Source organism: Coffea eugenioides, chromosome 6, assembly GCF_003713205.1.
Source record: "Coffea eugenioides isolate CCC68of chromosome 6, Ceug_1.0, whole genome shotgun sequence".
Classification (NCBI taxonomy): Eukaryota; Viridiplantae; Streptophyta; class Magnoliopsida; order Gentianales; family Rubiaceae; genus Coffea; species Coffea eugenioides.
In genome coordinates, this window is record NC_040040.1 from 4,310,102 (window position 1) to 4,332,006 (window position 21,905).

General features: G+C 39.0%; 5 protein-coding genes and 1 non-coding gene across 10 annotated transcripts; 4 read left to right on the plus strand and 2 right to left on the minus strand.

Moving 5' to 3' along the window:
• The first annotated feature begins 290 nt into the window (after positions 1 to 290).
• On the plus strand, positions 291 to 3,039 carry LOC113775699. Of its 3 annotated transcripts, none has more exons than XM_027320683.1 (3): positions 291 to 719; positions 1,819 to 1,840; positions 2,596 to 2,681. In XM_027320683.1, exons 1-3 carry the CDS (start codon positions 411 to 413, stop codon positions 2,598 to 2,600), a joined length of 336 nt encoding a protein of 111 aa, XP_027176484.1. In that variant the 5' UTR covers positions 291 to 410; the 3' UTR covers positions 2,601 to 2,681. The 3 variants fall into 3 exon arrangements, with proteins under 3 accessions (XP_027176484.1, XP_027176483.1, XP_027176482.1); XM_027320681.1 differs by having other exon boundaries at positions 298 to 719; positions 1,819 to 1,872; positions 2,596 to 3,039; XM_027320682.1 differs by lacking the exon at positions 1,819 to 1,840 and having other exon boundaries at positions 296 to 719; positions 2,596 to 3,039.
• Positions 3,040 to 4,463: 1,424 nt separating this feature from the next.
• Positions 4,464 to 8,491, plus strand: LOC113775550 (protein ORANGE-LIKE, chloroplastic). 3 transcript variants are annotated; one of them, XM_027320483.1, is made up of 8 exons: positions 4,464 to 4,944; positions 5,275 to 5,392; positions 5,510 to 5,626; positions 6,126 to 6,212; positions 6,841 to 6,917; positions 7,073 to 7,200; positions 7,657 to 7,723; positions 8,046 to 8,491. In XM_027320483.1, exons 1-8 carry the CDS (start codon positions 4,736 to 4,738, stop codon positions 8,047 to 8,049), a joined length of 807 nt encoding a protein of 268 aa, XP_027176284.1. In that variant the 5' UTR covers positions 4,464 to 4,735; the 3' UTR covers positions 8,050 to 8,491. The 3 variants fall into 3 exon arrangements, with proteins under 3 accessions (XP_027176284.1, XP_027176283.1, XP_027176282.1); XM_027320482.1 differs by having other exon boundaries at positions 4,472 to 4,944; positions 5,278 to 5,392; positions 7,587 to 7,723; XM_027320481.1 differs by having other exon boundaries at positions 4,473 to 4,944; positions 7,587 to 7,723.
• A 354-nt stretch (positions 8,492 to 8,845) lies between these two features.
• Positions 8,846 to 8,925, plus strand: TRNAL-UAG. Its single transcript has one exon. It is a non-coding gene; the product is annotated as a tRNA-Leu (tRNA).
• A 75-nt stretch (positions 8,926 to 9,000) lies between these two features.
• On the plus strand, positions 9,001 to 13,082 carry LOC113776068 (protein ABHD11). The gene is made up of 5 exons (XM_027321137.1): positions 9,001 to 9,384; positions 9,485 to 9,723; positions 10,428 to 10,540; positions 11,073 to 11,213; positions 11,433 to 13,082. The coding sequence occupies exons 1-5, from the start codon at positions 9,141 to 9,143 to the stop codon at positions 11,683 to 11,685; spliced, it is 990 nt and encodes a 329-aa protein (XP_027176938.1). The 5' UTR covers positions 9,001 to 9,140; the 3' UTR covers positions 11,686 to 13,082.
• A 753-nt stretch (positions 13,083 to 13,835) lies between these two features.
• LOC113775479 (1-aminocyclopropane-1-carboxylate oxidase homolog 4-like) lies at positions 13,836 to 15,889 on the minus strand. Its single transcript, XM_027320380.1, has 2 exons — positions 15,014 to 15,889; positions 13,836 to 14,421 (listed from the first exon to the last, which is right to left on the minus strand). The coding sequence occupies exons 1-2, from the start codon at positions 15,857 to 15,859 to the stop codon at positions 14,155 to 14,157; spliced, it is 1,113 nt and encodes a 370-aa protein (XP_027176181.1). The 5' UTR covers positions 15,860 to 15,889; the 3' UTR covers positions 13,836 to 14,154.
• Positions 15,890 to 17,112: 1,223 nt separating this feature from the next.
• LOC113776413 (beta-fructofuranosidase, insoluble isoenzyme 1-like) lies at positions 17,113 to 20,967 on the minus strand. The gene is made up of 7 exons (XM_027321562.1): positions 20,779 to 20,967; positions 19,302 to 19,310; positions 18,330 to 19,189; positions 18,067 to 18,225; positions 17,699 to 17,949; positions 17,476 to 17,566; positions 17,113 to 17,381 (listed from the first exon to the last, which is right to left on the minus strand). The coding sequence occupies exons 3-7, from the start codon at positions 19,182 to 19,184 to the stop codon at positions 17,202 to 17,204; spliced, it is 1,536 nt and encodes a 511-aa protein (XP_027177363.1). The 5' UTR covers positions 19,185 to 19,189; positions 19,302 to 19,310; positions 20,779 to 20,967; the 3' UTR covers positions 17,113 to 17,201.
• Positions 20,968 to 21,905: the final 938 nt, after the last annotated feature.

Sequence of the window (21,905 nt, forward strand, 5' to 3'; positions counted from 1 at the left end):
CTTTTAACTGACAGATTTGGATAGGATGTAAAAATAAATAGTTTAAAAGGAAAAAAAAAGAGTACTAGATTGAATGTACACATTCCTCTTGCTAACAAACAAGTAATGAACATACCTGCAGGAAAAATGGGTTCCTGAAGGAAGTGTAAATGAGGGGTCCGAGAAGAAAGTGTAAATGAGACATGTCGAATTCTAGCTCTCTCACTTGAAAAAGATAATAAATTTAACATGCCTGTGAGTGGTAACAATAATAGAATCAAATAGAATGTAAGAAAAATAAACCACTGAGGAGCACATCCTATCCAATTCCAGGCCTTGTATTTTCGATGGTATATGTAAGCGCTTCCTATCTGTCTCCTGACTACTGAGTCCTGATTCTCCTCTGGCCCAAACCCACCTCCCCAGAAGCCATGGTTAGTAACGCAAGTGTAACTGGTAGACATCTCTTTCCCTTAACGCAAGCTTTTCACGCGACAAAATGTCTGTTCCGCCAATCAATTCTGTGTCCTCCACCAGCAATTGGCTCCCGGGACAAATATAATCTATTAATCCACGCTCGTTCATTTTCAAGCAAAAGGACTCTGCGTAAGGCCTTGAAGGCAACCACGGGAAACGACGCCATATCATCCGCCAATGATTACGAGGACGGCGTGTCGTTAGGAACCATGAAGCTCCCATTAGATACTGACCTTGCAAAATTCGAAACCTTGCTTTTTCAGGTAAATGCATACGGATGTCTTGATGTTTTTGGACTCTTTTTAACTTTGTGTAAGTTTCCTAAGTGTCTCGACACACTACGTTGTGGCTTTTCTTGAAATTTGGTATCTCCTTCTGAGTAAAAGGCATCGTCTTGAAGCTACAAAACTGGATTTTCTTGCTTAAACTTAATGGGGAGTCCTTTTCGTGCTGTTTTAGGCTTTATCTCGGACAACAAGATGAGTACGATGAGTGCTTGTTAATTTGATAAATTGGTCGCACCTTTTAATTAATAACCAGGTGATTGACTTGAATGGTTGGATTACACCTCTTACCGATCGAAACTTGTGTTTTTGCGGTCTATCCTCGTCTAGTTGAGCCCTATGAAACGCCAATAAGAGTTAACTATGATTTGTTGTTTTGTTTCGATGGTACCCATGTAAGTTATTGATGCAGGCATGCCAAAATCTTGGAATTTATCAAATACAACTTTTTCTCCAATTGAGATCAATAAATTGGATAAAGATGTAGACATACTACCATGCTGGTAGGAACTTTGCATTGAGCTGTGATAAAGGATCCAGCAATTAGACAATAATTATGTTGATCATGAACGGAAACACCAATAAACTTGACAATAGTAGTGCAGCTTAGAATGCTTAATTTTCATTGGGCGTCACTGGGCTTTTAGTGTGTTATAGTAAATTCCCAACACACAAACACTAAGCTAGGTGTGTTTTACCTTCCAATTGTATATAAGGTATAGATAAATTGACAAATGGTATGGGGAATGAACTTGTGTTCCAGGCATTCTCATTTTCTGCTCAAACTTTCCTTTTCGGCCGCTAAGCAAGACCATCTCGATTCATCTAAGTTGCACCTCAGCACAAATTTGTCTTATTGTATCACTGAAACGATCCTCACAAGTCAAACAGATACAAGTTTGCCGTTGTACCTGCTTATTTGCTTCATTATCTTTGTCAGAACCTTTTCTCTTTTATTCTAATGTCATCACATAATACTTTTCTTTCACTGCAGTGTTGACCCCGAATGCCTCTTTATCATTAATATGCATCTTGAACTTGTTATTGACCAATTGTTTCTCGTGCTTGGACTTGACAGTGGGGGAACAGTCTCTGCCAAGGTGCCAATTTACCACTACCAGTACCTCTTAAGGTTCATGCTTATTGATTTTTGGTCAATGTATCATTCTTACATGCTGTTTTAAGTGAATCATACTGAAACTATGCTAACAAAGCAGTATATATTCGCTTGACTTGTCCAAAAGTACCAAATGCGAATCCTTTAGGCTTCCCCTCTCTTATTTCAAGAGTATCATCTAGGTTGCTACCAGAAGCAAAACAAAATTCTTGATTTACATGACTACCTGTTCCTGCCGTATCCTTCTTTAATTGTATAATCTGAGTCAGAACTGAGCGGTGTTCGTAAAAGGCTTTTATCCTAGCTTCAAAGGCCAAACTTGACCTCTGCCAATGCTCAGGAGATGCACAGCAGAAGACAACTCTCATAAGCATTGCTGGGCAAGGCTAGTAACCTACTCTTAAGCATTGGCAATTCAGCAAAAATGTTATGGTTTGGATGGCAAGAGGGGCAGGGTAGTGTAAAGTGCATGACCTTGATGATCATGGGAAATTCCTTACCTACTGGGGCAAAATCTTGTGTTATGATGTTGTGAACATTAGACTGGTAGCTGGCACATATATAACAGGCTACACTGCTGTTATTCTTGGATACTGATTTTGAATGGGCTAATGTTGTCCTAAAAGTTATTTGATATATCCTTGGTCATATTGAAACAGGAGGGTGATTGTGAAACTTTATGGGAGGCGGCGTCCGTCTATGAATGGCTTAGTTCTTATTTATGCAATTTATGTGCAGGTTGACAAAATTGCAGGTGGAGCTAGACTTGGCTTTATTACCATTGGAGACGGGAAAACCGAAGTACTAGTCTACATAGATTGCTTAGTTTTTCCAGCCACTGACAGTTCAGGTCCAATTTTTCGGGCCATAAGGAATGGACCCTTGAAAGCTCAGTCACCTCCTGGAGAGCCAAGAATCATGAGAAGCCTTCTAGCAGCTCTTCAAAAATCAGTGGAAATTGCCAGAGTATAAACTTTAACTAATGCTGTTTAGATAGATTACAAATTTACAATTACCTCTGAATGGATATTACTATATGCCAGACTAAATAGCTATGCATTACCGCATTGGTAGAAGGAATGTACCTTGTTACATTGCGCCATCTTCATACTTGCTTTCCAGATTTATGTTTTCATGTTAAAGACTCTAGTCAATGCAATTCTACGTTAACCTTCATGTGTACATGCTAGTTGACATAATCCTCTGTCTTCCTTAGCTTCACAAGAACCGACTTGTGGGGCTGGAGTGAAGGGAGATGAGGTGCAAAGAGATATACTGTATTATCATCCTTCATCAATTTCTAATAGTCTATTTCTTTTCGTAAATGGTATTAATGGCCGCCGATAAGTTCTCACTCGGATTGGATGGTGTAAATGACTATGAAAGCCGAATGAGGAGACGCAATGGTCTGAGGTCCCTTCCACTTTTAACAGTTGGGAAATAGTAGTGTCTTTGCCAAGGTGCTATCTCGGTGCCCTTAAATTTAAAGGCTCGTACATCATTAATAAATAAATTTTACTAAGAGGAAATTTGAAATAGACTAACAAAAGAGAGAATAAGAATGCCGAGCACATATAGTAACTCCCATCGTTTTGAGTGAATACTTTGTGTTTGATTCAAACAAGATAATATCCGTAATATTTTGTATATGGGTGTAAAAGCAGGAATGAAGTAGTATTGACCATCCTCGTCGCCATCATTAATCATTTGGATGGCCAAAGCCCTGTTTAGACTAGTGGGTGCGTCTTTTAGAAGAAAGTAAATAACAAAAAAGACAGAATAAAAAATTAATTAGAAAGTTTTTTTTGAAGGTAATGTAGTGTTCATTAATTTTTAAAATAACAAATAATGACGCTTTTTTTTTTTTAAACGTCAAACTCTTTATTATATTAAACAGATAAAAAAATGGATAAATTTTTTTATACACTGATAATATATACACTAGCGGGTTTAGATACATGCCAAATAAGTAAAATTTGATGTTTAAATTTAAATTCAGATGATGTGCTATTCAACCAACTCCGTCAGCCAGTGTAAGAAAGATTAATTCTAAAAAGATGACGGCATTCATCATATTTATATTTAATCCTCATCCCCTGGCCCCGCTTAAATAATTTAATTCTGGTCCCAATGCTGGCTCATTTAAGCTTTACCCCTACCCTGGATTCCTATCAATCTTACATTGGCTTTATGTTTCACAAAATTGATTTATTGGAAGTATGTATTTTCATGTGAACAAATGAAATAAGATATTGAAAGTTTGAAACACAATATGAGGAAATTACGTTAAGATTACAAACTATTTGAAAAAAAATGGATAACTTATATAATAAGCAACATATATAATAAGCATTGAAGAACATATATTTACTTATCTATGTACACATATACATATTGTACATATTTGTACATATTTTACTTATTTGTGTACATAATATACCCGTGAATTGTATATAAAATTTATAGATAAATATGATGCAGATGTACTAACTATGCAGGGCGCAGGTTAAATTTATAGATGTACTATGCGGGGCTGGAGCGGGCCTTACTCTGCCATCTGAAGCCACCCTGAAAGTTTTGGGCTGGCCACCTGTGCATAACCAAAAATGAAAAGCTTGTAACTTGCAACTCCATTCGTGTGGTCAAACAGGTTTGGGTGACTTGCCGGCTTCTGTAGCAACATACTGGATGGATTCCTGTCGTCTCCATCTGGATTCCTCTGAGATGCCATACCCACACTCCTCTGCGTACAGACAAAGCCCCACACCCTTCATCCCTAATTCCCTTTCCTCTTGCGCAATCTTCTTCTGTGTCAGGCATTATTAATTTGTTGTAAATGAAATCAGGAAAATCATTGTAGAGTGGCTTGGGGAAGATTATGGGTTCTTCTTCGTGTCTATACTCTTTGGTGCCATCACTGCATCCTTCACATGTTAATTTCTCCAAGAACCTTAGTTTCTTGAGCTCTTCCAGAGTTGCAAGTCCCCAAGGCGGAGCTTTGCTCAACAAGTCTTCGACACCTCAAAGAATAGTATGTTCCTCTACAGATGATCCCAATTCTATGCCTTCCCGGGAGAATATCCCAAGGTTGATGTCTCCAATTTCTCAACTTTCTATACCATTTTTTGTATGGGCTTCTTTGGGTGAGGGTATGATTTCTGAATATTATGGATGTCTTTTTATTCATGTTTGGATTGTAGGATTTGGAAGCTGTAATTTCATACCGATTTAGATAAACTTTTCTTCGTATATAATAACGTTTCTTTGGGGACGGGTGCTAATTGCTGTTTTGTCTCGCAAAGACCTTTATTTTTAAAGAAGAGTGAGACTGCCTCCTGGTTGTATTGGTCAATATTGCTGGCTCTGTATATATTCAACTTTTCTCAGATTATTAAAATGTTTTCTTCATATTCACAGCAGTTTCTGCATTATAGAAGGGCCAGAAACAGTTGAGGATTTTGTACAAATGCAGCTGCAGGAGATACAAGAGAACATTAGGAGCAGGCGCAATAAAATCTTTCTCCTCATGGAGGAGGTTTGTTTTCTCCTTGCTTTCAGAAAGGGAATAGTATATTCTCTAGTACAATTTGCAAATTTTAATCATTCGATGTTTGTAGGAAATGATCTGCTAAGCTTTTTCTCATACATGTAGGTACGGAGGTTAAGAGTACAACAACACATAAAGAGCATAAAAGTTTCTGATGGGACGGGTGAACAGGAAAATGAGATGCCTGATATCCCCTCATCAATTCCTTTTCTCCCTCATGTGGTGATTCTCTGAAATTTATCTGTGCTTTTGAAGTATGAATTCCCTGAGGGATGAAACTCAACGCATTTATGCTTAGGCAAACAGGATTGAAGCTTTTTATGTCGGGAAAGGAATATCAGCTTTAGTCAATATATGTCTAGGTTGAAATTTGATGAAGCATATAATCCCTGCTGATAATCCTTAGCTGTATAACAGAAACAGATATGTACTCGTTTCTACTAACTCTACATTTTTGTGAGCTATTGTAATTAATCCTCTCTATATCTTCACAATTGCAACTTTAGTCACAAGTAGCTCAATGCATGATTTGACATGTGCATTATGGCATTAGCCTCTATAACCAGGTCATGATGGACGTAGATGCACTTTAAAGAGATTTTGTCTACTATTTTCTTGTTCTATATCATTCTTCTTGATTGAGTCCTAGATTGTTGTTTTTCTCTTCTTTGTCATGCTGTCCAATACTAACTTAGGAATACATCTTTTTCCTTTGATGTAGACGCCAAAGACGCTGAAGCAGCTCTATCTAACAAGTTTTTCGTTTGTATCTGGAATAATTGTCTTTGGGGGGCTTATTGCACCAACTGTGAGCCTTCTCATCCACAAACTACTGTATATGCTGTTGCTATTGTGCAAAACTTATACCATTTGTATTATCTGTCTTGCTTTTGGTTCGTTCTTATGAAAAAAAGGTCTAATATCTGAAAGCAATAAGAATGACCTCTTGCTTGATGTGCTTTCTACTGGATTTACTTGAAGTTAGACATAATCTAAAAACTGCACAGGTCTGATTGTCTAATATAGATTTATACACCATTTCAGGTGTATTTGATCAGACTGATCAAACTAATTGTGCTCGTGTATGATGGCTTGTAAGAATTAGTTTGAAAGTACAATTGTCTATTTTCTTGAAGGTAGTTCTACAATTACGCTGCATATTGTTCTTGTCCATCTCAGAAACAGGACAGATTCACAATATTAGAGAGCTTAAGATGAAGTTGTTAGTTTTGGATGTAAGATTGCAACCAATTTTCCTGCTGGGAAGGTATAATATGAACAAAAAGTTGATGCATGCATGTACAGTGGATAGAGATTATAAAAAAAGTGGAAGTCAACTGTATTCTAAGACCTGAATGATTCGACGAATTCACCTGTGCTACTTGCATAGTACTACATTATTGTTTTGCGACTTATGGAGCAGTTTCACATGGCAGTTGGAGCTGAAATTAGGTTTGGGTGGCACGTCATATGAAGATTTCATCCACACTTTGCATTTGCCTATGCAATTAAGGTATAAATAATACAAAAATTATATGTCAGGAATCGAAAGTTTCTTAATAATATCTCTGTACATTATTTTAGCAGCATTCTTTGGTTGGCAGTTGCTCTGCCATATACAGTTCATTTGGTGGATGTTTTTGAACAATCTTCTCCTTGTATATTCAGTCAGGTCGATCCAATAGTGGCATCCTTTTCAGGAGGCGCAGTGGGGGTTATTTCTGCTTTGATGTTAATAGAAGTGAACAATGTTGAGCAACAAGAGAAGAAAAGATGCAAGTATTGCCATGGAAGTGGTAAGCACAAAAACTTGTGAAGGCTTCTTTCTGGCCTTTCAAAAACTCCCCCTTCCACCCAAGACCTGGTATCTTGTTAAATGAATATTTTCTTTTTCGTAAATAGCTCTTTATTAACCGCTAAGGCTTAGAGAAGCCATGGTTTCTTTTTCTAATCAGATTTCCAGGTTAATGTCAATTGAAAACATTCTAATTTGGTGTAATGAAATATGCTAAGATATCTCTAATTGAATTACAACTGTTCATTTGCTTTTTGTTACTTTGGTTTGCAAAATGTATTTGAATGCTATGCTATGTTACAGTTATATTGTTCTGCAATTAATTTTATTTTCGATATCTGATCGTTGTTAGCCATTACTTCTCTGTCTGCACTGTAATGTCAAAAGGATACTTGGCATGCGCCCGTTGTTCTGCTAGTGGCACGTGCTTAAAATTCGAACCCATCTTGACTAGCAGTGATTCCATCCGCCAATTGCATGGACCAACTACTCAGAGGTGTCAAAATTGCTCAGGCTCAGGAAAGGTATGTGACTTGTTAATTGCATAATTTGTGAACATCTGGTGAATATTCAACACACCTCTCTCAAAGGGAAATTTACCTAGCTAAAAAAGACTATGACCTATCTTGTGTTTTTTGGCATCAGATCATGCTGCTTATTCTGTTCTTGTGTTTTTTGGCATCAGATCATGCTGCTTATTCTGTTGGAAATTAGACTTGGCACCGCAGAATGTTGAAATTTTTTTTTTTTTTTTTTTACACTGAATGCTGATTGCATGCTTTCAGTTGATTTCCAGCTCCTTAAAATCTATCTGCCATTTTTGCTGACTCCTTGTCTCTTTGATAGGTGATGTGCCCGACATGCCTTTGCACTGGGATGGCCATGGCAAGTGAACATGACCCTCGAATAGATCCCTTCGATTAAGGGCAGTCCTCTGAGCAAACGGACTTGCATGATATCAAAAGTTGAAATGGAAGATGAAGTTCAACCACAGGTCCTCTGGAAATGGGAATTTGAAAGTTGATCAAAATGCCGACGTATTGATTACTTTCTGGACAAACGCCACATCAATATACAATGCTCGAGTTGGTTAATTTGTCCCATTTTGAAAAGTTAAAAAATACACGATTTATTACTGTATATCTTAGAAAGGCGACGGTCCTGTTCTTCTGCATGACATTTTGTGTGGGAGATACTAGGCATTGTCAACTATGCTTCAGTTCCCCTGTTTACTGCCCATTCGCTTGCAAATATTTGGGGAAAGGCTTAAATAAAGAATTTAGTTGTATGCATTTGCACCTCGGAATTTGATTTCTAGGAAGAAAAGAGACTGGCGTATAAGTATATGCTTCTTCAGAAGCTGTCTTTTCCAAGCTTAGCATTTGGCCACAGAAAAAAGAAAAAAAAAACAACTGGGAATAAAATGAAAAGTAAGCCGTTATCCAAACTAGTTGAAGATGAAAAAAATGTACTATAATTTATCATCCAAGAAATAAAAATGATAAAGTGCAATCAACACAGTTTTATTATTTAGATACACTTTTGGTGCGCATCACAGGGTTCGCAACTGCATATTAGAGCGATTTGAGCCATGGCGTCTGTGTACTGTAATATCCTAAAATTTCTTTAGAACATCGACACAAATAGACAGTTTGGCCGAGTGGTCTAAGGCGCCAGATTTAGGCTCTGGTCCGGAAGGGCGTGGGTTCAAATCCCACAGCTGTCAACATTTTTGCACTAGTACTCTTTGATATTCAGAGATGGGGCACTGAAACGACATCGTCTTGACGGTACCCCTCTTCCATATCCTCTGGGGTCTCGGTCTCTCGTCTTCTCTTCTCGTCCCTTCCAAACTTCCACCACGATACTGTCTCCATTCTTAGTTCCCATCTTCTTTAATTTTCCTATTCAACAACGCCCCACCAGCTCTAAGCCCCATCAATGTCTAGAACTCTATCTCTAGTAACCAAGCCCGGTTCAAAACTCCTGAACCGGTTCCTAATCTTGCCGTGCCCCAATCCGATCCTTCACCAGTCCAGTAGGACCCTCGAAACCCTAGCTTTCGAAGAAGTTTTATCCTCCCCAGACAAGCCCTACACTTATACAGCTTTCATACTTCACGGCCTCTTAGGCTCCGGTCGCAACTGGCGCTCCTTCTCCCGTTCCCTCGCTTCCTCTCTTTCAGGTACATTACAAATGTCTATCGGACATTGCATTACAACCATGTGATCTGAGCTAATTATTTTCCCCTTTTGTCTTTGGGGTGTTTTTTGAATTTGAGATAGGATGGAGGATGGTGATGGTGGATTTGAGGAATCACGGGAAGTCGGCCGAGATAACAGGACTGTCGCCACCGCATACTATAGGGAGTGCGGCTCGAGATTTGGCTGATTTGGTGAAATCAAAAGGATGGGATTGGCCTGATGTGGTTATAGGGCACTCCTTGGGTGGCAAGGTGGCCTTGGATTTCGCTCGGAGTTGTGCTCGTGGTGATTATGGGGAACATGCTTGTTTGCTCAAGCAGGTCATTTTCCTACTATCCTGTTCCATTGATAATTCGTCTGCTGTCTTTGGTTGTTAATCACTCTGGGAGTTGTGGCATGCTTTTTTCTTCACTCTGTTACTGTACCCACAGTTGCTTGTCATTTTACTGAAATACTTGCTCCTATTATCGTTGTCCCTTTTGTGCATGAAAGCCTGAACTGGCATGTGTTATTAAGTAGGAGGTACGTTTTGATAGCCCAATGATAGTGTCCCTTTTACCAGTCCCAGTGATAGGCAATTTGTTGTGCGTTCAGTTGCCTACTTTTTCGAATTTTATAGAACTCCGGTTTTTAAATTTCCTTGACTGGAATCTATTGTAACTTCTGATAACTTATGAGTACTGCCGAGCTTCTGGTATCATCTTGGCTGGTTATTTTTCGAATTTTAATGTTCTGCTGCACACTTCAATCTTTAGTGTTGAAGAGTAAAAGGTGTATGAACAACGTGACTACTGCAAACAAACTAGCTTTAATTCTCTCCCAAAGATGCTTTTAAGGATACCATACCTCATTAAATCAATTGTAAAGGTTTTTGCAACTCATTCTTGTATACCTGCAATGCAAGCGTTCATATTGAATTTAAAATTTTGCCACCTCAGATACTTGTCAATTGAGTACTTGTACTTTACTCGTATCTGTAACAATTTATGGTTCACTCATGCATAAGACTCCTGATGCAGAGCAGTTATGGGTACTTGACTCAGTCCCTGGAAAAGTAGACCCTGAGGAAAGTGATGGAGAAGTGGAGCAAGTATTGCAGACCTTGCAATGTCTACCTTCATCAATTCCATCTCGAAAGTATGTCGATTTCCCCCTCTGATGATTTTTTTGTTTCCTATATGCATACTTTATTGTGCACTACCAGCCAAGTCTCAGATTGTTGAGACAGGAATTGTGCGCTCATGTTATGTGAATATTTCCTGTGGTATCTTTTGTGATTAGCTGACAATTTAAGTGTCTTCAGTTTTACTCAACCTGGTTAAAGGTACTCTATTACTGCTTTACCTGGTTAAAGGCAATCTATTGTTGCTTTATGGCATGCTTCTTGGAAAAGCTGATCTTTTGAACTTTTCTTCATTAGAACCGATAAACCTATCAGGTACAGCCTTTAAAAAAAATGTACAACAATTTTAGTTTCAATTTCTATAGCAGGTCAAATTCGACAACTACATAGATTTATTTATTTATTTTTTTTGAGACAAGCAACTGCATGGCTGTGAAGTTCTGTGCTTTATCTCTCACACATCAGTATTCTTTTGCCTTAGTCTTCCCTCTTCTATTCGGGTTATGCTTACTTAACGTGCCATTCTGTCGGGAATCATCTTCTTAGATGGTTGGTGGATCACATGATGAAGCGTGGGTTTTCAAAGGCATTGTCAGAATGGATTGGAAGCAATCTGAAGAGATCCGGAGACCAAGAGACATGGGCATTTAATTTTGAAGGTGCAATCCAGATGTTTAATTCTTATAGGTACACTAATCTGCTGCTTGTTATGATTATAGGATGAAAATTATTGCTCACTGTCTGACCGCTGCCAAAGAAAAATCTAGGAACAAAAATTTCATAATCTGAAAAGTAAGAAGAAAATATGTTTTTTTGTACATTTATCGATCCGGGAGGGGGAAAATAAGAAGAAAGAGTTACCAGTTGTAAGTGGAACTCATTGTTGAATAAATAAAATTTCATCAGGGAAACAGATTATTGGTCTCTGTTGGACGAACCTCCCAAAGGGATGGAGATAGCAATCGTCCGGGCTGAGAACAGTGACAGATGGACGCAAGACACCATTCAGCGCATTCAAAGGCTTGCTGCCAAAAGAGTTGATGAAGCTGATGGGAAAGTCTCTTATCATGTTCTTTCCAAATCAGGGCACTGGGTTCATGTGGATAATCCAAAGGGCCTTCTTCAGATTGTGACTCCTGAACTTGCATCTATAACTTAGTTGCATTTTTTGTCAAGCTTTGAGGTTTTTTCGCATGGAAAGCTTTCCTGCTTTTCCATCAAGTGGAAATATAAACAATCAATATACCCCACAGAAAAAGAAATTTTATTTGTCGTTGAACCTAGAAGCTACCTACTTGAGTTTTATATATACGGGTGCATGCTAAACTTCAGTAAATCACATACTGTTATTAACATGTGCTTGGATAACAATTTTGGAAGTACAAGTTAGCATCATCATGTGCTTGTGTGCATGACATATCAGTAATTATTTGAATGTTTTTGTTAGTAATATTTGATCAGCAGCACTTTCTGGGTGGAAAATACCTACTAAATGGTCCGAGCATCCCACAACACTTGGCAGTCTGTCTATGTGCTGCCATTTCATGCAACAGTGGAAGGATCCATTGGAGTTGAATCGTGCAACTGTTCTAGCTGCATCACCCTCCAATCGCTGTATCAAATTCTGATCGGCTCATTCTTTTACTGCTATATGCACTTGCTGCTGTCTCTAGACCCTGTGCATGTGAGTGTGGCCTGAATTTTGAGATAGAGGATGTCTGATAGTGGTCTGTTGTCGTACTCGATAGTGTCTGTTAGAGTGTAGCTTACTCCATGTGAACAAATTCAAGTGGTAAGTTGGATAAAATTGTATTTTTTTCGTTGAAGTAAAATTGCATTCATCTTTGAGCTTTCTTATGAATGAAATGTTTGTCTTCCTGGTTAAAGGCATTAATCAAGGGATTGTTGCACAAGGTCTCATTTTTTGTCAGGTTCAAGGAGTAACAATCTATTTTCAGCTAGTGGTTCTTCAGTTTTGCATTCTGTAATTTGATAATATACACGAAGCAGAAATTAATCTGGAAATGGGTGGCAAATTAAATCCTTAGGTCTCTGGATCATGTCCTTTCGTCCTTTGTTTCATTGACTGTAACCCTAATGATTTTCATATTTGGTGTGTTGGAAGTTCAACCAAGAATTCCAGAGGAAGCAGCATCCGAGAACATGTAAAGCAGGATGTAGAAGCTAGCCACGTACCCTTTTTCCTGCTGGGAGGGTTCCCTGCCTTCCCCTTGCTTCTGCCTTCTTTTTTAGCTTGTTGATGTTGATGCTTTTAGAAACTCGAAATTAGTCTTTTAAGGATGGGACTTTTATATTGTTGCCCCGTTTGCTATTAGAGTGGCAAGGGGGGCTCTGTAGGTCCCTACATTTATTGCCACTCTTTTAACTTTGTCAGCTTGCAGTTGATTCACTTGCAGTTGATTTTCGTGGGTGGTAGATGGTTCATTTGCTTTAAAATGTTATCGTTGTGCTAATTGCTGTCACGTTGCAACTAAATGTGGTATTGAAAATGCTGGTCTTTTGAAGTGGTATCGAAAATTGTATAGTTTGCTTTTAGTGGCTTTTCTGGTGAACAACTGTATTATAGTATAATCTATCTACCGTCGGAGATTGATTTCCGGAGAAGCTTGATGTCCGTGATTTTTGTAGATGGCTTTTCTGCTGAAGATTTTGCAAGCGTCCTATGTTTCTGTGCCTTTTATGATACAAAGCTTGGAGATTGTGCCACATTCAAGAGCTGTATGGCTTGTTCTGAAGATTTTCATGCCAACTTTGTATCCCGATTGTTGGGTCCGTGTGGTTGATTCGATGTGAAATTATTCGCAGATAGAGATAGTCGACTTTGATGGTCTACAAATCAGTCATGGGGGAAAAAGGGGAAAGATACAATTGGCCAGCCACAATCTCATGTTTGGGAAGAAGACGAGGAAAAATCCATGAAAGCAACACAAAATCATTTAGACTTTTATAACCCACCAAATCCTTGATGGAAAAAAATCCTCGAAAAAGACGACCTAAAACCCACCGAAACGAAAGATTTTGGCTTATCCTTGATGAAAATGTTCCACCCGCTCTGAAAATATTGGAATGAAAGTTTTTCTTTCCATATTATTCTGACTGAAAAGACATTTATTCTAAATGAAAGGACTTTTTCATTCGGGACATTTCGGGTTGGTGTCCTTTACCGCCGCCACAAGGTTGGCACTTGGCACCAAACTGAGGAGATAATAATGTCTGACATTCAAGAAGTTCAATTGCTGAACGGAACTAATTATCAACTGGGATTTTTTTAACTTGGATTATTACAAGAAAATCTATCACAAAATGTAGAATTAGAGAAGCAAATCGAGCCCATTCACGTACAGTGCTTTACGAAATTAATAGTAGTACTACTTTATTTCTTGACCTCAATTTCACGCATACATTCATATCCATATAACAACGAAAGGATTTCCTGCACGATCCCACGACTTTGAAATTTGAAATCATTACAGGAAAATTGCTGCGTATTTGAATATATTACTAAAACACGACTGACTTTTGGCACTGGACGGACAGCATATCACCTGAAATTGAAGCGCCGTCTCCACATCCTTTTTTTTGACCTTCGCCACTGGGTTACAAGGCATTAGCTGCAGGTGGTAATTTTAATTCTTTCAATCAGAGATTTGCTATCCAATCCTTTGCTGTAAAAGTTGTCATAGAACTGTTGCAGGGTGAAATCTCGATACAAGGCTGGTTTGTCAGGCGACAGCAACTCCGGCAGGGGTCCATATGTGCCGAGTTCTCTCCATTTCGTCAGGTTGAAAAATGTAACGATGGAGATGCGGTGCTCGTTGGAGGCATTTGCCAACACTCGGTGTTGCACGCTTCTATATTCGCCATTTGAGACTATCTGGTAAAAATCGTGCCGAAAAAGAGTAGAGTAGGAAGGATATCGCTATCATTTATATGTCCCAAGTGCTTAATAACTCCAGAACATGCGCTAATTTGTTGTACCATCAATCACCTGCAGCTATCTTTTTTTGTTTAACTTGTCGTACAATAATATATTTTCAAGCGATAAGTTTTGGACATCAACCAGTACTACATTTGTTTTCCCAGTATGCATGACTGACGTGTCTACTATGTGACCTTTTAAACTGTATCATCTCTATATAGTATATACTAACTAGGATATCGAGCAGGACGTTTGACTACTGACTTTCCGTGCATAAATTCTTATTATCAATTAATTTGAAAGAATTTCTTGATTCCCCAGAAAAATATGAATTCTAAATAAGTTTAACACTTGTGGGGTTTAATCACTTCTATTCTTTCCTAGTTTATCAGTAAGCGACCTGCATAAATCTGCTTATAGAAATTCAAAACGTTTCTCCCGCCCCAAAAACACAAAAAAAAATAAAATAAATAAAACGTTGTGTGAATTTTTTTTTTTTTTTTTTTTTGCTTTATAAAAAAAAGTAGTACAGTACTAGTTTTCTTACCTGAAGAAAATCTCCCATGTTAATTATCAGCCCTCCTGGCAAGGGCTTCACATCAACCCAGGCATCCCCATGCTTCACTTGCAAGCCAGGAACCTGATTCTGCAGCAAAACAGTGATGATACCAGGATCCGTGTGCGAGGTAATCCCCATGGTTAGATCCGGCTGGGGACAGGGAGGGTATATAATCCCTACAACCGCCCTAGCATCCGAAAATGTCAACTCCTTGAACTTGCCGGCTTCCAATCCCAACCCTAAACTCAACAACTCCATCACTGTATCAGCCACCTTCTTTGCGTGCACGTCCCACTCCACCACCTGCCTCCTACAGACCTCCGGTATGTCCTCCGCTTTCGGGGGCTGAGGAGACATCCACAACTGTAGCGAATCATGCCAACATGCAGCTTGCGAACGGTACAGGTCGTTGTTGCTCGAGTACATCACGCCATGGCCTTCTTGATCTCGCTTATAATACTTAGCTTTTTCTTCTCCGGGCTGCTCGTGGAATGCTTTAATGGCAGCGATTGTCTCGTCAAGTACTGAGACAGGGACCCCGTGGTTGACTACTTGGAAGAAACCCCAGCTACTTGCGGCTTCACGGATTTGTTCTACGATCTTTGGTCTGTGGAAATCAGAATGAAGGTTTGATAAATCGACGACAGGGATTCCTGTGCCGCAGGATGTTGTAGAAGATTTGAGGTCCGAGAGGGTTTCCGGGGGATGTAGAAAGATACTTGGGATGGTGGAGATACCCGAGTCGGATAGACCCTTTACTCCCATTTTGGACTCGTCAAATTCCTTCAGCTGCTCCATTCGGTCACTGCTGGTAGTCGTCACAGCTGCTGCCATGGTAGTTTGCTAATTAACTTGATTTGTGCTGTTGTGGGGAATTCTGTGGAAGAAATGAAAACGTCGGTCGGGGGTGGGTTTAATACTTTAATTGCTAAAACTTTCCATTCGGCAATTCATCCTGCGGTCTGCAGTGTGGTACCCACTACGTGTATTAGTGGAAGGCACGTGACAATCAGCAAGTGATTATTCACTATTTTGGTAAAGACATTATTGAGGGCGCACCGTTCCACTATGGAGGCAAATGTCTCGTGTTCACGTGTATTATATGGACGACAAGGTTTGAGTTCAACCGAATGTTAAACAAAGTATAAATGTCATTGTAGGTCGCGTCTACCCACCTTCCATTCACTTGGTATCCTCGCTGACATATTTTCTATGCCAATCCAATGCCACCTCTAATATGTCGCCAAGTGTCCTGTTATTATTTGCACTTTAATTTTTTAATAATTCAAATTGATTTGGTTTAACACAAATTTTCTCTACCCTCTAAAACTTTGAACCAAAATTAACCGACTGGTCTAATTCAAATACCATAACCACTCACGATCTGTTGCATTGGGGAAAAAGAAAAAGAAAACCTAAACAAAATTGCCTCCAAACTCTTTCATCGGTGATTGCTTTGAACAAAGCCAAAAAGAGACAATCGGCAGTGGAGACAAGGAATAACATAATAAATATTTGGAAACAAAGAAGTCCAATTATGCACAGAATCTGGGATGATGGCTTCAGGTTCAGAGAACTTTCCATGGAGATTTCTATCCATGAAGTCCTGAGTTTTTCCTAAGTCAGCAGTAGCTTGCATTGTGCTGGTTACTTTTCGAACCCAGAAAGGATTTGAAACAAAAGTACCCCAAATGCATAAATATCACTTTTCTCTGTAAACCGGCCAGTAGGACTGTACTCAGGAGCCAAATATCCCATCGCAGCGCTATCCTTGAGTGCTGAGAAGACAGTATCATTAGTAAGTAATTTGTGGAGACCCGAATCAGAAAGCAAAGGTCTGTTTCGTTGATCAATCAGCACAGAAAATATGATACTGTCTTCTCAGCATAGAAAATATGTCACTGAGGATCCCAAGTGCCTTCCACCGGCATAGTTTTCACTTTGTCAAAGGCTTCTTTATCAATTCGCCCATTAATTAGTGTTCTTCTTTGATAATAGCCATTTTTCTTCTGACTAGTACTGCCACTATTTTCCACTAATACAACAACTCATACTCCTCTTTTGCAAATAAGAAACGTCACCGAGAATATATAATTCAAACCAAACCACGCGAACAAGGTAAGGTATCCTTGTCGTGTTCCAATGCAAAAAAAGATAAACATGTTGGTACTTAAATTTAGTTCATCCTAGGCCTATTCATGCTCCAAGCATCTAAAGTCTCAATTTTAACAGCCTCAGTGCCATTATTGAATACGTATAAGTGAGCCTTGTCGGAAACGGCTAAGGTTGGATAAACCCTGGATGAAATGCACGTCTTCCCTCTGGCCCCAAAACTCTCTACAACTGAATGATCAATCTGCCAGAAAAAAAAAAAAAAAGAATAAGCAAAAATGATTCAACTACAGAATACCTGCCAGTCTTAGCAAAAATGATCGATCAATCAGCCGTACCAAACTCCTGAGGGAAAGCTTCTTATCGGTCAAATCTACATCTACAAATCCCGCAAATGAAGGCGTGTACAGCCCATCCATTAAAGAAGAACTGAAACGCAGAGGACGAGACGGAATGAGGTTAAACAAATGAATGTTGACGAGAAAAGCACAACAACTGAAGCGAATAATAATATATTATTACTAATAGATTTGATGGTGTTGTAACTAAAAGGAAACAAACCTTCGAGCATCAGAGCACATGAGAACCACATGCTGGTATCCGGCTTTAAAAACTCTGAAGAACACGGGAGTGTACTCTTCCAGGTTTTCGGAGGCGAGCGTCAGGAGACCAAATGGACCAAGCCCACCTTCAACGGTTGAGCCTCTCCGGCCGCAGACGTCCTGAGCATCAAGCGTTTTCCACGCCGGGTCAAACTGTTCTGCCAGGTCCAAGCTAGAGGCGGCGAAGGAGAATGTCACTTCCACGTCGGCCTGCAATATGAATGGTCCGCTCACTAAATACTAAATACTTCCCTCTTTCTGCCATGCATTATTTACGCTCAAATCAAATGCAGCAGTATTAAGAGTATATTTACCCCGGGCACGAACCTGGGCTGCAGTTATTCCCGTCACTTCAACAACGTCGCCTTTTTTAAGCACCTGACCGCTTAAATGGACATTTTCCCCCCTCAAACTTTCCAATTCTGGAATTGGCCACTGCAACAGTTGTTTGCCATTGGGGTCCAGCGTAATTACTCGCGGGATCAACTGAAAAAATGCCCAGCGGAATCGTTCGACAACCACAGAATTAGGAGTCTTAGAAACTGCTTGAAAAAAAAAAAAAAGAGGAGTCTTAGAAATTTGGGTAGTACCTGAATGCCGGCCCATCCCTTCGTCACATCATCATAAGCAGTGTCCGACTCATTGGCCCAACCCCACAAAATCCTCCGATTCTTGCTATGATCGAAGAACGATTTAGAAGCATAAAAGTTGCCATAATCATATCTCAAACCGTTCCAACCATCCCGCGATGTATCATCCGGAATGTACCTGTCTTTATCGGTGTCATAACTTCCGAGGGTGTAGTACTCATACCTAGTAACGTCAAGGCTAACCTTTAAGACGTGCTTAACATTTGGGCCCAGCACGGACGTGTCCAACCCATTTGATCCTTGCTTTGGGACAGGGTAGAAATCAGGACATTCCCAATTTCCAGTTCCCGCAGCGGTGTGCAATGGATGCTTTGCCTTGGTCCATCTCAAGAAGTCTCTGCTCCTATACAGAAATGCCACTCCCCGATGCTTCCTCTTACCGCCCAGCAGGATTCTCCAGCGGCCATCCCGGCCCAACCAAGCGGTTGTTGGGTCACGGAAAGCCGTTTTGTTTTCTCCGGCTTGGGGAACAATTAAGGGGTTGTTGTCGGGCTTGACCCACTCTCGAAGGTACGGATCAGAGAGGTTGGCTGGCACGGCGTAGTTCTGGACTTGGGTATTGTTCTGGTCTACTATGCCAGTGTAGAGGATTACGGGCCTATTCCCCGGAAGGACAGTTGCGGACCCGGACCAGCAGCCGTACTTGTCAAAGGGTTTCGATGGGAAGATGGTGGGGTCTAACGGGGTCCAGTTGATCAGGTCAGTAGATACTGAATGGGCCCAAACAATGTTGCCCCACACAGCACCTTTTGGATTGTACTGGTAGAATAGATGATAAACACCGTTGTAATACATTGGTCCTGTAATTACTAATTAGTTAGACGCTGTAAATAAATAAATTAAGGAAGGCAATAACTAATTTCATATGAGAATACATCAACTGTTAAGAAGCTTAAAAGCGTCATTGCCCACCATTCGGATCTGTCCAGCAAGATTTGTTTTAGAGTCCCACGGCAACATGCAAGGCAAAGCAAAAAAGGTGAGATAATTATTAGCAAAAAAAAAAAAAGAAGCAAGAAAACTCACAAAATAGTTCCGAGCAACCAAAAAAGAACACCAACACAGGTAACGTAGTTTTGTCGTAAGGTGATCATGGAATTAATTTAGCATTTTCAATATTAATAATTGGGTCCATATTAGGAATTGCTATCCTCAAGCGATTTAAGCTCATTCGATTGCAGCATATTTTCATCATTCGGGCCGGGTAATATTTTCTACGTGGAAGCCGTCAGAAGCGCCAAGAATCTTGGAGTGGATTATGAAATAATAATATACTTCTACTCATATTCCGAAATGGATAAAACTTTGAACCTGTAACAGGCGTAACATTCATGATTCAACAACGTCTCAGAAGAATACGGAGAAAAAGAAAAGATATTATTGTTTTTATAGGAAGAAAACAAATTTTGTTTAAAGTAAGGGAAGAGTTACTAGTATTTTTTTTTTTGAAGTAAATAAAATATACATAGTAGAGTACAAGAGTTTATACGTTTGCAGTTGCATGTACAAAATAAGGGGAACTGTAAAATAAATAAATAAATAAATGTTACGCCATCTTTCTGATGCATGCATGCACAGAATGGAAATAAATCCATAAGGGAAGGGAGCATTCAATTGCTTTTATAAATTGAGATCGCCGCCGGCAGAAGGTCATAATTCATAAACCAGACGTCTTCCTCTGAAGCATCATATCGAATTTTCCACACCACTGCCGAAACTCATGCCGTGTTCTCTATCTTTGAGAGCATCATTAACTTACAACTCAGATTATCTTTCAATTAAAAAATCTGTCATCTTTTGTGCTTATATGTAGTCTATTTTGAAGTACTAAACCTATCTGATGAGCATAACTAGTGTACCAGCTTCCCAGATTTTCTACATCAATCTGGAGGAAACATGTAAAACATTGTACATTTTTTTTAAACGAATACTCAAAAAAAAAAAAAATTAACCATTTTGTAAAAGCTGACTCTGTAAAATTGATTTCTTTAAAAAAGGCATTTTAAATAAATGAATAGGTGTTCTTGAAAAGAGTTTGAAGAATAGATTTTGACAAAAAGATGACGATATATTAGCCTTGTATATGCTATATCAATGAAATATAAATGAATTTTTTTTCTGATTAAATGATTTCTTAATCTAATTAATTATTTTTTTTTTCACGAAGATTAAATGGTGGACGCAGAAAACAAGAGATACATAGACGATGAATCTAGAAATAAGTTGAGAATGGAAAGAGAATAGAAAGACTATAAAACGCGGGCAGTTAGTGATCACTCAGAACCAAAATCCAAAAATTTTCGACATTTTTGGACCCAAAAAAAAATTCTCAAATTAAATCTATCAGTTGAGAACAAAGGTATGGAAGGAAGGAGAGTGCAAAACGTACCGTTAATCCAATGCCGCTTGGGTTGAAAGTGGTAAGCGGTTCTGTGCAGACGCCCAACGTTTGAAGCCGTAAGAGACTGGTAATCAGGATAAACCTTGTGCGAGGCTTCGACGCCATTAATGGAAACCAAAACGCAAGTGAAAACTAGTGCCAAAACCCATAAAATCTTTTCACTGCAAAACTGCCCCATTGGCCTTACTTGCAGAACAGCGCTGGAACTTGTCTAAGAATCAACACAAATCCGCAACAACTATATGTTTTTCGGCGGTCGCAGAAATTGGCCGGCTATTGCAATTTAGCAAGCGCAAGGAAAGAAGGACGTGAGACGTACGTGATTTTTTTTTTTGCAAAAAAAAAAAAGAGAGAGAGAGAGGGAGAGAGAGAAATGTTGGAGTAGTCAATGGTTAAAATCCTCTGTATTTATAGAATTAACAGAAGTTTATTAGGGATAGGATTGGTTATTGGATAACTTTGAAAATTAGACCGGAAACGTGCTAACTGATTTGTTCAAAATCTTTTTGGTAGTAATTTTATCTTTCCTTGTTTCAACGACTTTTTCTTTAACTTTTGGAAATTGCAATCAGCTATAACCTATAAAAACATTTGTTGTATCTTCACTGTTTTTTTTTTTCTTGTATTTTATTCTTTGAGCAATTTCACTTTCCTCTACTGTGTTGTTTTTTTCCTCCTTTAAAATACTTTAATTTGAATGATTAATGTACTAATAAAAACCTCCATCTCTCTAATCCCGAGGAAGGATTAATTTAGCTTATGAGAATCTTGCCAGATAATAATAATATCTATAATAATATTACATGGAACATTGGAACTAGAAACAAAGTAGTATCTACATTTGCTGCACCGATGGAAGTATATTTTTTCATAATAAGTGGGAAAAGTACTTAACTACTTATTATTCCTGGAATAAAAGATGTTTTGGATAATTCATAGCGAGCAATCGAGAAGGTAGCCGCCAACCAGAGAAAATTTGCATCTTGGACTTCAAAAGTCAAAAGTCAAAAACTATAGCAAAAAAATAGGAGTCAAAATCCCAAAGATTTGGCTATACATTTGCTGCTGGATTTGGAAAATGGCATGTGCTGTTTACGAGGTCAGAAGTTAGATAT

Excerpts from the sequence above, each read along its gene's own strand:
- LOC113775699 (XM_027320681.1), top strand. The coding sequence starts at position 411 with ATGGTTAGTAACGCAAGTGTAACTGGTAGACATCTCTTTCCCTTAACG. Across the intron at positions 720-1,818 it reads TCGAAACCTTGCTTTTTCAG|TGGGGGAACAGTCTCTGCCA; the intron begins GTAAATGCATAC and ends TGGACTTGACAG. Across the intron at positions 1,873-2,595 it reads CACTACCAGTACCTCTTAAG|GTTGACAAAATTGCAGGTGG; the intron begins GTTCATGCTTAT and ends ATTTATGTGCAG.
- LOC113775550 (XM_027320481.1), top strand. The coding sequence starts at position 4,736 with ATGGGTTCTTCTTCGTGTCTATACTCTTTGGTGCCATCACTGCATCCT. Across the intron at positions 5,627-6,125 it reads TTCCTTTTCTCCCTCATGTG|ACGCCAAAGACGCTGAAGCA; the intron begins GTGATTCTCTGA and ends CCTTTGATGTAG. Across the intron at positions 7,201-7,586 it reads CAAGTATTGCCATGGAAGTG|GATACTTGGCATGCGCCCGT; the intron begins GTAAGCACAAAA and ends TAATGTCAAAAG.
- LOC113776068 (XM_027321137.1), top strand. The coding sequence starts at position 9,141 with ATGTCTAGAACTCTATCTCTAGTAACCAAGCCCGGTTCAAAACTCCTG. Across the intron at positions 9,385-9,484 it reads CCTCGCTTCCTCTCTTTCAG|GATGGAGGATGGTGATGGTG; the intron begins GTACATTACAAA and ends AATTTGAGATAG. Across the intron at positions 9,724-10,427 it reads ATGCTTGTTTGCTCAAGCAG|TTATGGGTACTTGACTCAGT; the intron begins GTCATTTTCCTA and ends GATGCAGAGCAG.
- LOC113775479 (XM_027320380.1), bottom strand. The coding sequence starts at position 15,859 with ATGGCAGCAGCTGTGACGACTACCAGCAGTGACCGAATGGAGCAGCTG. Across the intron at positions 14,422-15,013 it reads ACATGGGAGATTTTCTTCAG|ATAGTCTCAAATGGCGAATA; the intron begins GTAAGAAAACTA and ends GATTTTTACCAG.
- LOC113776413 (XM_027321562.1), bottom strand. The coding sequence starts at position 19,184 with ATGTATTACAACGGTGTTTATCATCTATTCTACCAGTACAATCCAAAA. Across the intron at positions 17,567-17,698 it reads ATGTGCTCTGATGCTCGAAG|TTCTTCTTTAATGGATGGGC; the intron begins GTTTGTTTCCTT and ends TCTGCGTTTCAG. Across the intron at positions 17,382-17,475 it reads AGCTTTCCCTCAGGAGTTTG|ATTGATCATTCAGTTGTAGA; the intron begins GTACGGCTGATT and ends TTTTTCTGGCAG.